Source organism: Protobothrops mucrosquamatus, unplaced genomic scaffold (assembly GCF_001527695.2).
Source record: "Protobothrops mucrosquamatus isolate PMUCROS unplaced genomic scaffold, P.Mucros_1.0 scaffold642, whole genome shotgun sequence".
NCBI classification, from domain to species: domain Eukaryota; kingdom Metazoa; phylum Chordata; class Lepidosauria; order Squamata; family Viperidae; genus Protobothrops; species Protobothrops mucrosquamatus.
The window spans coordinates 299,804-313,170 of NW_015386933.1; the positions used below are offsets into that span (position 1 = coordinate 299,804).

Below are 13,367 nucleotides of genomic sequence, written 5' to 3' on the forward strand. Positions count from 1 at the left end.
AGGGAAGAGGAAGGGAAAAATTGAACAAATGAACTATATTATGTATGTCACAATTTATTTATAATTAATTAGTTTGCAAATGTTAAAAATCACGACTTCCCTCTCTATACAAACCTCCCCGTATCTGACACTATTTTACAATACAATCTCATTGTCAATTCAATAGGAAGCCTTACTAATATGAAAATACATTGAAAGGCTCTGAATACTTGAAAATATCTAATTTATAAATGAAAATGTACTTTTTTTCTGGATACATCCAGAGGTTGATCTGTGAAGTTGCATCATCAAAGGTCATGGATGTCAAAAGAAAACAAAGCTAGATTCCTACAACACTGAAGCTGTGAGATTATATTTATGATTGCTAGATGCAAACAAAATAAGTGTTCATATTTAAAAATGTAATGAAAAAAGAAAATATAATAATAATAACAAAATCCACTCTTCAGTTATATTATTTCAAGTATTTAAAATCACAAAGGTAAGTGCTTTATATGATTCAAGTAATTGAATCTTAAATATCCCATAATTAAAGACAAAAGGGAAAATCCAAAAGTAGCAAAGAGAAGATGTCTCAAAACCATACTTCAACACTTCTAAAAAAATTTGATATATATATATTTATATATAATATATAAAATTAAGAATGTATTTAACACTATGAGATTGACCCATTTATATTGAAACATTTATATATATATATCATAATAAATGTACCTGGATTTTTATGGTGTATAATTATTAAACAACAAGTGCTACTTTTAGTTTCACACAGAGCGTGACAACAATTTCAGAGAGTTAGCATCCTTCTACTTGTTTAATGTATTCATTGCCTTTCCTATGTTTCCCTTGCATTTCTTCATTTTAATAAGGAAATTAATTCAGTGTGTTTACTGATTTCTTCTTAGTCTGTATAATAAAATAATTTAAATGTCAATGATAAATTCTAGTAAAGGGAAAATCACCTACAGGCTGAACTTTATCTTAAAACAGTAATTATTTTCACCTTGCAATAGACTTCAAAGGCAATTTCATGTTCAGGAATATATTTCCCATTCATATTTTTTGTCCCAAAAGGTTTGTAAATCAAGTGCATTTTCCCCCTTTCTTCAATTTGAAACAAAATTCAGCCAACACAAAAGAGTTGTAAAAATAAGTGAAGTATATAAAATAGTATGTGTATAAAATCTTTGATAAAAGGAATTATATTGTAGAGAAAAATGAATAACAAAAGACTTTCATTTCAGAGAATAATATTCAAGATGAAGACACTGAATGAACTTGGACCTATGAGGGAGAAATGCAGATACCATCAGGTAAATATAATCTCTATTTTCCACTAAGCGTTATTTGTTATCACTACAGTTATCTAAATTAATATATATGTGTGTGTGTGTGCATGTGTGTGTGTATTTTTTGATATATATCAAATAAATTTGATATATATATATTTATATATAATATATAAACACACACATACACAAACACATGTAGTTTGATCTCCAATGTTCTAAATTTTTCAATAGATGAGTATTATTATAACTTCAAATAATAGAAGCACCTTCTGCCTTATCATATGTCCATTAAACCTTTGTTCAGGTTTTAAGATCTTAATCAATCTTAACTCTGACCTAAGGATCACAGGAGGAAGATGGATGAGGAAGTGAATGACCTATGACCTTCTCTTGCATTTATATTGCCAAGTTTCAACACTGAAAAAGAGTTTGAGTAGACAGTTAACAAATATTGTAGATCTAATAGGTTTATCTTCCCTTATGTCTGTCTTCCAATTTCATAATAACACATCTATATGATTTTTACCCAAGAGTTAGAAGGGCAGTAGAGTAGCTGATTTATAATGTTAGGTAAAGTAAGAAAATATGAGGCTATTTAATTCCTAATCACCTGCTTTGTGGCATACTTACAAGAAAATGCTCTGGATTCAGAATCAATGTCATTATTCAGAACTACTAAAATTTGGAGTTCAGGAAATGTATACACAAACAGGCATATATTATCATGGAACTGGGAGATGAAATTGTGTTGCTTATTGGTTTACGTTCACTTCAAGGAACTTTAATGAACTGGTATTAACCTGACAGAGACTCAAAACAAAATACAGATTTGGATTTGATATTTACTTATGGGGGGGGGGGGGAATAGTCCTGTAAAGTATGCATGTAAGTTATTGTTTCTTTTACAAAAAAAAGATAATGAAGTGTTGTATTTACTAGGTTGTTTTCCCATTTTTTTAAAAGATTTTTATAAGAAAGTATTTTTTTTGTTCTCCAAACTTCCGAAAACAAGGCTTCCTTTGTCAGCTGATTAAATAATAAAGTGTGGGTCACTGACTAAGGAGTGTTTTAGTTTTGTATCAATCAGGGTGAGCCAATATTGCCTCAGCATCTCCTTTGGGGAAATCTAATAGCCAATATTCTATATCCATCTGTTTCCTCATAACCAAATTCTATAAAATTAAATTCAAAGAAATACAGAAACTAATAAAAACAGAAATATTTTTCTACATATTAATTGTCTCATAATGTGATCACTTCAAGTATGATATCTGTATATTGGCAACAATTTATTTGTACCAGGCATCCAAACATTTTGAATGTTCCTGTCCTTTTCCAGAGAGAGAGAATTACTTGCTTTTGTGATGTTGCCCTGTCATTATGCTAGCCACATTTCAGTTCTCACTCCAACAGCTCATAATTATAGTATCAAGCAGTTATGTTCCATTCTTCTTCAATAAACATAGAAATATCTGATTAATACATGATGGTAAAGGAAAATGTTTAGAAAAATTGTTTATTTCAGGTAATAATTAATTTCAAATTGCCTATAAACTGATCATATGAATCTATTTTAGATGTGGGATGAAACTGCTATGGTATATTAATTTTATAAAATAAAATAGTGTGATGTTTGTTTTGTTCACACTAATTAAAAAAGGGATTTTTTTAAGCAAAATGCAATTAAAATACATCAAACACAGTACCCTAAATCTTATTACTTTAAAAATAACTGAAGCTATTATTTTGAAAAAAAGAATTTATTAGAGATTTGTCTTGAACAGGTGGCTTACAGGGGCAATCAAGTCCATAACCGGTTAAAGTCTACTTATAAAATCATAATAATGTATAACTAAAAATCAAGAGAATCACAAAGAAGATTTAAAGTTCTTTTTCTTTCCTTTCCTTTAAAATAAGCTGCCTTTTATATGAAGGTTAATCCCTAATTCTGTAGAGGATAGGAAAAGGAGGGGAAAAACAGATGACTTTTGCATTTCTGGCCAGTCTCCTAGCAAGTTCTTTTGTAAATGAAACAATGGAGACTTTTTGAGAAATAAAAATATGTCACAAAAGCAGCCATGTCATCCATTCAAGGATTACTTACTAGAAGAATTCTCAAGTGAAACAGTAGAGTTATTTTGAAATAGATTAAGAAGAATTTTCAAATAAAAGTTTTATTTTCTATCATGAAAGTAAAAACAAAAATTTCTTTATTATTATTATTATTATTAATACACATCTTATGGTAGTGTCTTTGTTCTTTCAGAATTATATATCCTTTAGCTCTGCCTCCTGGAACTACAGTACTGAATTTCCTCATTAGACCATGCTGTCCCACCGCATCCCCACAGGGATTGCTAATTACTGGCTTTCTTCAATTTAGCCTCCTTTCTGATTCAATTACATACACCATCCTTTAATGAACAGTATAATGCAACAAGGCCTACCTTGACATTCTCCATTGTGCTCTTCATACCCAGCATTGCATAGGCAGTTGCCAATGGGTACCAGCCATTCACCATCTGCCCCACAGTACATTTTTGGCACATCCTTCTCTTCTGAGTTGTTGACACATGAACCACGAACCTCGACCAAAGAAGATGTATCAGCCCCTGTGATTGTGTCTGGAAACTGAGCCAGATTACGGACTGTCAGGGGACATTTCTTGTAGAAGACACGAACAGACACCAGGGCTATGCAAGCACCTACATCCTGGAATGCCAGATAAAATCCCTTCTTGCTCAATGGACCCACATCACGTATCTCTGTGTTTAATTTCATAATCCTGTCGCCAATGTCTACCTGAGTAAAACTCTCATCAGCAGCAATGGTGTCAATCTTACCAAACTGACTTTCTCGAATAAAACGCTCCTTGTCATTGCTTGATTCATAATAGTACAGGTTAAAAGTCTCCTTGCAAGTTCCCATAACACCTGGCAGGCTGTTGCAGTCTCTTAGTGTGAACTTGATTTCAATATAAACCCTTTGAGCCCCTTCACGGGGAATCCAATCAGTCCGTAACCAGTTGTTCTGACTTGGTTCCATGACGTTGCAGACTTGATAAGTGCGGATTGGTGTATTTTTCTCATCCATAATGCTGACTTCCTCCCACTGTGAATAATCAGACAGATAGACATAAATAAAATCATTTAAAATATACAATCAAACATTCACCAGAAAAAAATATTTCTATTGTACTACTGGTTTCATTGGTTTTTATACAACAGCCATTAATGCAAACTATCAAGGATGCCTCATATATTTGTATTAACTAAACCAATATTCAAGAGGAAATTAGCTTTTAAAAGCTGTATAGTTTAAGGTAGTAGGGGAGTAGAATTTTTCAGTTTATTAGAAAGTCAATGATTAATCTGCCAGCATACATTCTATTTGCCATTATTTGTGTAGATAGCATGATTTGAATGGTTCAGACTGCTAATAAGAGCTGCATTAAAATAAAACAGCTGTATCAGTTGAACAGATATTCTGTTTATATAGCAAAAAAGAAAGAGAAGATATGGAACTTGACCATAGATATCCATGAGAAACAGAGCAGAATAAGAACTAATCACTTGTAATCATCAATTATTCTGATATTATGCCCTTCACATTGACATATCAAATACATAACACAAAACTTACTAAAACAATATTATTAGAATCCCAAATAACAATTAAATATAATCAACAGCAAGCAGAAAAATCTCCTCCTGTCATATCTAAATCAGTATTCAGTGTGAAGCTAGAAGATGCCTGGTGTGATCAATCCCTACATCCACACAACATACCCTATACATATTGTGTGAGAAAGATAAAATTTATGGGTATCTTGTAAGAGATTTGCATATATTATCTTTGTCAGAAAAGTATCATAGCCGAGTAACAGAACACAACAGGTGTCAGGTTCAATTACCACTATCTCTAAGTAATTCTGGGAAAGAAATTTGTTTGAAATTCTGGAGGGCTTCTGCCACTCAATATAGAAGAAACTGAACTAGATGGATTATCTATTTCACTATAGGGAATGTTGTTATTATCTGAGTAATTCATATCAAAATCCTGAAATACAGGCCACTATTAATATATCTCTATGTGAGATATACGTGTGTTTGTTTTAATGGACTACAAAGTTTATAAAACAGAATTTTCACTTAAAAAATCATACTTCCATTGTGCAATATTTTTTTTGTTTTTTGTTCTTTCTCATTTACTCCAACATCTTCAGTTCTATCACCTACACAAGCTATAAATTAGCTAAAATGCAAGTTCCAGACTATTAAATATATGGAAATGATACTGGATCATGGAAGAATATTTTTAATCCACAACAAAGATTAAAATTCAGTTCTTCAGCTCAGAAGGATTATACTGCATATGCACATTATAATAAAATAAATAGCTTCACTGCTTAAAAGCTTTAATTTGTACAGTGCACATCTTGGTGTATTTCAAAACAATCTGTCTTCAGACAGACAGACAGTTTTCGAGCCAAGACAGTCTGTGTTCCTGAAGAACTCAAATAAGAATAATGACACCACAGTTTTGTCACTGGTGACTGTAATAATTATCTCAGGGGCTGTCACAAAGAAGAGGGAGTCAAGCTATTCTCCAAGGCGCCTGAAGGCAGGACAAGAAGCAACGGATGGAAACTGATCAAGGAGAGAAGCAACCTAGAACTAAGAAGAAACTTCCTGACAGTTAGAACAATTAACCAGTGGAACAACCTGCCTCCAGAAGTGGTGAATGCTCCAACACTGGAAGTTTTTAAGAAGAGACTGGACAGCCATTTGTCTGAAATGGTGTAGGGTTTCCTGCCTGATCAGGGGGTTGGACTCGATGACCTCCAAAGTCCCTTCCAACTTTATTATTATTATTTCTCTTTAACATTTGGGTAGTTAGTATAGACATAAATCTACACAAACCTGTGCACTCAACCACACAAACAAATATTCTGAAGAGTGAGTTTGATTTAATTTTGTTTACAGAGGTTCAGTAAGAGTGAGAGTAAGTAAGGCAAATGGACCCAGACAACATATTGTTTACTAAGCACTTGTGATTTGTAAAAATGGAAAACTAATAAAATATTTTTTTTAAAAGGAGTGAGAGAAAAGAATAGTATCAGTCAAAAAGAGCTTTAAAATGTTATTATATTAGTCATAGGATAAAGAAAAGTACTGCTTGCAAAAGAAATAAATAAATTGATTTTGGTTTTGCTGAATTCAGGATCAGTGACAGAGGAAAACATGCTTTTCCCCCTCACTTATACAAAATTTAACTAAATCCAACCTTTTTCAATGAAGCACATGAACCCAAAACAATAGAATAGCATTATAAAATAGTTTTCAGAGGCTTCATCAGTAAGCAAAATAAATATGCTTGTGCTGGTGGATATTATAAAATCGAAGCTACTCTTCTTTGTATTGTGTTCACAATCATTAAAGTTCATAACCATTAAATGCTCTTGAGTTTAAATACAATGCTGGATAACTAAAATTTCTTTATAGAGCTGTGGCAGCTAACCCCCAAGAGTCAAGATGTTAATATTTGAGTTATTGTCTAGAGATACTTGAGAATTCAAGAAAAGGAGGAGAGAGAGAGAGAGAGAGAGAGAGAGAGAGAGAGAGAGAGAGAGAGAGAGAGAGAGAGAGAGAATATCCACCGTGTCAAACTGTGTCACGGATAATAGGGGAAACTGCAAAGCCATCTATCAATGTAAAATGCTAGCACACAAAGTGAGCAACAAAGTTCTTTAATTTACAGCTGCCATGAAATGAGCATTGTGTTACAATTCTGCCCTTTATGAACCAATACCCTATACTATGGGAGAGGGCAGGGACAAAAAAGAAGAAGGAATAAAAATGGTCAATGGGATTTCCTTTTGCATGTTTACACAAAAGACAAGTCAAATTATAAGACTGGTCCAAAGCCTATTGAATTCTGTGAAAAGAACACAGGCCCTTTGCTGAAAAAATCCTCATATGATTTGGTCATGATTTCTTCTCTTCCTCAACAGAATTGTACTTTTCATTTAATATTTATATCAGTAAAGAGCCAAACATAATAAAACTGCAAATTTCCAGACAAATAAATTATTGTTTGATAAAGTGTGTGGTCAAAGATTAAATCTGTCCTCTTCAGTTTTGTCAAACAGATTTCCTATGTTTTAATAATCCAGGATAAAGGATTCCAAACCAACAGTTTCTTTTAACTCAAATTTTAAAAATAAACCATTAATTAAATGTATAGGGTATACATTTGTTCTTCAAGGACTGCCACTGACTCAGTACTAGACATATTCATTTGGGTAAAGTGACCTATTTTCATCTCCAATCTCTCTTATCAATGTATAAAATATTTCACATTTCAGAAATAACCACTTCTTAAATGGTAACATGGGATTCTGCATCATACAGAAAGCACCATAAAATATAAGAGGAAGCAGAGTTTATCTTTAAATAATATCTTGGATATTTTTTTAAATTTTTTTTAAAAAATCTATCCAATGCTCTGAATAAAACCTGCAGCATAGGAAACTATTTTTCCAGCTTTCCTACAGGCAGATTTGAAAGCCGACTAGGTTTCTTTATGCTTTTTTTATCACTGTCATGTATAAGCTTTAATATAATTAGTCATATATTATCATAAAAATATATTCTCCCCATTGTTTTTAGAAAAAAAATATTATTAATAGAGAATAACTATTTTCTTCAGCATTTTTAGATGGCTGAAGTTATTTTCATTCAAAATTAAAATATTTAAAGCTATCAAAGAAAAAGATTAGACTAATTTATTAACTTTTTCAGGGTATGGGGTTAACTGGAATTCCTGACTCTTACTGAGATAAAGCTGTAGCTTTCCCACTGTCAAAAGATGAGGGCAACTGGCTGCAATCAGCAGTGAATATATGCTGCCTACACCCAGTAGCTTGCCAATCATTTTCTCCTGCCTGAAGAAAAGGAGGAGGGGTTCCAGGAACAACAGAGGCAGACCACAACTTGACTGCAGTCAAGTTCAGGCATAGCAACAATGGGGATTGGACAATTGACTATTTTCCCATCAAAGGGCTATTTCAAAGCTTATGCATAATGCATCTCTAAATAAATAACCTCACATTCCTTCCTTTCATAGAGAGAGAGTTGCATGCAAGCACACAAACACAAATGTACAAGAAATGTTAAAGAATAATGTGTTTTAGTAACAAGAACTGCACCTGTGGTTATTATATATTTGACGGTGTTTGAAAACTTCTGATTTACCTTCAGTTGATATGAATAGCTTGCCTTTATACAGTTAAGGTGAGATGTCTGCTTAATTTTAAAGAGCTTTGTGGTCATTGGGAATACCATGCATCTTGTAGTTTTACTCTTGAAACAGTTCTCCTTTTAGCCCTGCTTATGTACCAAAAGGAAAGCTGTATTTCATTATTTAATAAAATATATGATCCTATGTTATGTATAGTATTAATGGTTATCCATTAAATCCAGTAAGAAATACTCTTGAGTTTCTTGGAACTATCATATCAAGCCACATGCTATTTATTTAAAGTTTATTTATTATATTGCATATAACTAAGTTATGATTCTAGTTTCTCTCTGCATCCAGATCTACAAATGTCTTGCTTCATTCACTAATAGATGACCAAACTCCTGTTCTGCTTGTACAATGCTCTTATCATTGTACAAAAAAAAAATAGGTATTTGACAAAGAAAAAGAATATTTACAGCTAAATATTAACATGAATATTTACAGCTAAATATTAACCTTTTTAAAAGCAATATTGAACATTCATCTTTCTATTGATCAGGAGATAAATTTATGGAATGATTGTGATTTCACACTTTAGAATATTTTCCAATATGGGCAATGTACTCCTTATCTGAAAATTAGATGAGACTTTGTTTAAAGATAACCTTTATCAAATATCAAAATAATTTTTCTGCTCACTTCCTCTGTAAAATAAATAAAATTGTAGTTTTTGCACATCCTTAAGAACAGTATTCATATAAATTATTATTGTTATAAAATTATAAGAAGAGATATGGATTTGTCCTTGATCAAAATGAAAAAAATAATAATTCATTTATTTTAAAAATTGGTATTTATAAGTGATTTTTGAAGAAATATTTTACATTTGAGTTGGAAATCATAAATATATATTCAGTTCCCTAAATAGAATTGACTTAACAAATTTTCTGACTTGGTTCCAAGTCTCTTCAACAGAGACCTGTTTTTAAAATTATTGTTGTTGTTGTTGTTTTAAGATTCTTCCATGACAGGGTATCCCAGGTTTATATAATGAAATAATACAGTTTTACCAACAAAGTATAATTTCCATCATAAAAGCCTAAGGCCACAGAAATAAAACTGACCTTTTCAGAATCAGTGAAGAAAAGGCTATCAAGTATCATTAGAAATTTACTAATAATTTCAAACGTTTATTGATTAGATAAAATATTCTGAACTTACCCCTCCCTCTAAGGGGCTTGCTATCCAGCCAAGTTCACCTTGAACTGATCTGGAATCCAATAAGGTAACTGCAAAAGAAAAACATACATTAAGTCCCAAGTACTGAAATTCAGACAATGTTTCAAAAAGCATCATTAAATGAGCGACACAAGAAAAGGAAGATACTACACCAAAAAAATAAATATTTTCCCAATGGTAATATAAGTAGGAACATTTCATTCCTATTTGGAATACATATTTTAAAACATATATACAAAAACACATATTGTGGATCTGATGATAATAATAATAATACTTGACAGGTGAGTAAAAATGCCAAATCCAATCTAAACATCTGGCTGACTGTGCAACCAATCATCATCAACATAATAATAATACCCCAGTAAAGTACTGTCTTGATGTGGTTTTTAATATTATTAAGCAACAACATCTATCTATCCCAAGTCCATGGGAAGGACTTAATAGGTGGAGAAAACAACTGGCTGTGTAACCAACCAATAATAATAAGAACACCGAACTGAAATATTTTCAATTTTTTTCATTGAAAAACAATCCTTTTTAAAAAAGAAAGGGGACCTGAGCTATTTATAACTAAAACTAAGTCTACTTCAAATGCAGCATGATACCTAGTGACTTCATGAACATATCCATGTCATTTTCTTGAAAATAATATCAAATGGTTTGCCCATGGCTTATTTTAATTTTTTTTTACTTCACAGTCTAATTTACAGTTCTAAAATTTCCTAGTGTTCTCCCATCCAAGTCCTGTTCACATATATCCTGCTTATCCTTAAGGCCATTTTTCATAGATTTTTATTCTAATCCACTGTGCATTTTCAAATTCACAAATCCCAGCAATTATTACAACATCCTCTAGGAGCAATCAATACAGGTATAACAATTTTTTCACAGCAGCACACATAAATAAGATGCCAAACCTATTTACACTATCCCACTAAGACACATGTTGATTCTGTGGATGGGACAGACTTGCATTTAGGACCTCTTAATTCATGTCTGAAAGGTCATCTTCAATAAGGATTAACACTTGCACCCAAATTGAATTGATTTGGATTTAAAAAACAAACAAACAAAAAACTAAGATAAAATGTTCTAGGACACTCTCAGTCTTTGAATGCTGTGTGCAATATAATCCTATATGTGTTTAATCAGAAAGCAAGTGCAACATTGCTCATTGAGATTTCTTCTCTCATGAATGTGTACAGAAAGCACCTACTCATAATTCATCTTTATTACATGACTGCCTGAGACAATGCTGCATGATAGATGGACCTTCCAAGATGAAATAAAATGTTAATTTCACTAACTTGGTAACAAGACTTGTTTACATCATTTGGCACTTCTCTTTATGAATTGTACATCTCATAGGAAAATGTCAGTGAATCCAGAAACAGGTTTAATAGATAACTTAATCTACTGTCACTATAAACAAGGAATGCAACATATTGTGTTGGTCGTGCCATCTTCTGGGTATTTACTGGCACTTGCAAGAAAAACAGAATGATTTTTAAAGTATTTCCACATATAAGGGAATAGCAAAAAGTGGGCTAAGTTGTATAGGAAACATTTCCAGCACTATATGGGGGTGAGGGTGGGGGGGCATGTATTTTATAAGAAACAAAGAAAGGGAACCAAAATCTGAACAGCTTCAGCACTGCATTCTTTGTACCTCTAGAGGCTCCTGTTAAAAATGGAACAAGAGTTGGGGGGGGGGGTGTTAAGAGTGAAAAATGGCTCCCCAGTGCAGATAACTTAAAAGATGCTGAGACGAACTAAATGAAATCTCAGCTGTTCAGCATTCACCCCACCCCAGTAAGTCTACAAAACCACAGATTCCGTATAAATCATACATGAGGTTTTAAGGCAACGTTTTAAAATAGGACCTATGGGTTTATCCTATTTCAACGGCGCATTGTTCTGCTTAAGCCTATTTGTGATTCGTGTGCAGACGATCTTTCCTTTCTTCAACAGATGAAGAGCTATCAAACTGCTGGTTGATAACGAAGATGCTAGAAACCAAAGCAGAAGGGGACCCGAAAAAAAATAACGAGTGACGGGGGAAACCCTCGGCAAATTATTCTGCAAAATCCTTAGCTTTTAAGTTTGAACAACTCACTGGCGCTATTTGTCTTACGCGCCAAGTGATTTCCCAGGCATCTCATATCATAAAACCATGTTCAAGCTGAAGTTACAGGTATCTGACTCCCAGCGGCCGAAGCCAGAGTGAAATAAATAAGGACATCTCATAGAGAGGGAGAAAGTGCGGGGACGCGCATAGCTACACGCGCGCACCCCCCCACCCAGTTTCCTGTCAAGCAGGTTCGTGTCACCTCGTAGCACGTAAGTCACCTCGACGCGCGCAATCGACTGAAGCCCGCGCTGCCGCGCGCGTTTGTGTGTGGGGACGCGCGTCCGCGGTTATGTAAGATTAGGCTGGAAAGAAAGAAAGAAGAAAAAAAAAACACCCCAAACCCTGAATGGTTTTCTTTCTTTTGCTTTAGCGTTGCCTCTCCAAGACGTTAAATCAGTCAGAAAATAGCCCCACGGCCGCAGCAAAGAAGGTGCTGAAAGGAAGAATGCGGGCAGACAGAGAAGCTCAGTCCCGTTTCGGAAAAAGGCTGCTTTGAACTTAAGGCGCCGGTCTAGAATCAATTAAAACCCTAACCAAATCCACGGAACTTGCTTGCCCTGGCTATTTAGCAAAGGAGTCTTTTTTTTTTTTTCTCAGGGACCAAAGAGGTCTAGTGGCGCGTTTGCACCAGACTGGCTGGCTGAAAACAGCTCCGTCTAGAAATCCAGGTCAAGCTCCCACGCGGGTTTCCGCCGACGCGCGCAAAGCTGTCACGTCTGCGGCAAATTCGGCTGCGGAAGGCGACCGATCCAAGCCGACCGGCCGGTCACAAAGCTGCCCATCCCCAGACGACACTCTCCAAACTTTCGCCTCTCTCTGGAGCGTCCAACGGACGGAGAAGAGCTCAGGCGAAGGGGGGGCGAAGCTTCTGAAACAGCCCATCGCTCTCCGCCACCAGCCTAAGTTTGCCGCGAGCTAACCGCGCGGCTGTCCGTCCTTTCTTATGCAGGCGAGAGGTCGAACTTTAGGTCGTCTGCCTGATCAAGTTGCCCAGTGTTTGGTCCACAGACGCGGGTGTTGAAAAACAGGAGACCCTCGCACCGACCCAAATCCCTGCCCATACAAGCCACACGAGAAAGGCTGGGAAGTCTCGGCTCGGGACCCTTTTTCTCTCACTCACCTTCATTGGCCGGATAGATCCGAGAACCGGTGACCCCCTCGCAAATCCCAAAGAGAAGCGAAAAGACGGCGAAATATACAATCCCAGCCATGGTTTTTTGGTGCTAGCGCTGCTCTAGACTCCTCTATCCCAGTGGAATAAATGCTTAAATTGGGAGTGCAGCAGGCTGTAGACATTGCCAAGGGGGCGGGGGAGGAATCGTGACGTCTCACCGTCCATCAGCGCCATTCGCCTGTCAGAAGAGCTGCTTGAGAGAAAGTCCCACCCAGACACGCCCTCTTCCTAAAACCACGCCCTCCATGCTCCTCCTCCTCCTGGCTCCTCTCGTATTCAG

The 13,367-nt window shown here is 34.9% G+C and overlaps 1 protein-coding gene across 1 annotated transcript in view; it reads right to left on the reverse strand.

Moving 5' to 3' along the window:
- Positions 1-13,124, reverse strand: part of EPHA4 (EPH receptor A4) — a 147,136-nt gene extending 134,012 nt beyond the window's left edge. Inside the window, exons 1-3 of the mRNA XM_015817860.1 lie at positions 13,034-13,124; positions 9,762-9,829; positions 3,743-4,406 (exon numbers count right to left, since the gene is read on the reverse strand). Coding sequence (XP_015673346.1) covers positions 3,743-4,406; positions 9,762-9,829; positions 13,034-13,124 — 823 coding nt within the window. The remainder of the gene's footprint in view (positions 1-3,742; positions 4,407-9,761; positions 9,830-13,033) is intronic.
- Positions 13,125-13,367: the final 243 nt, after the last annotated feature.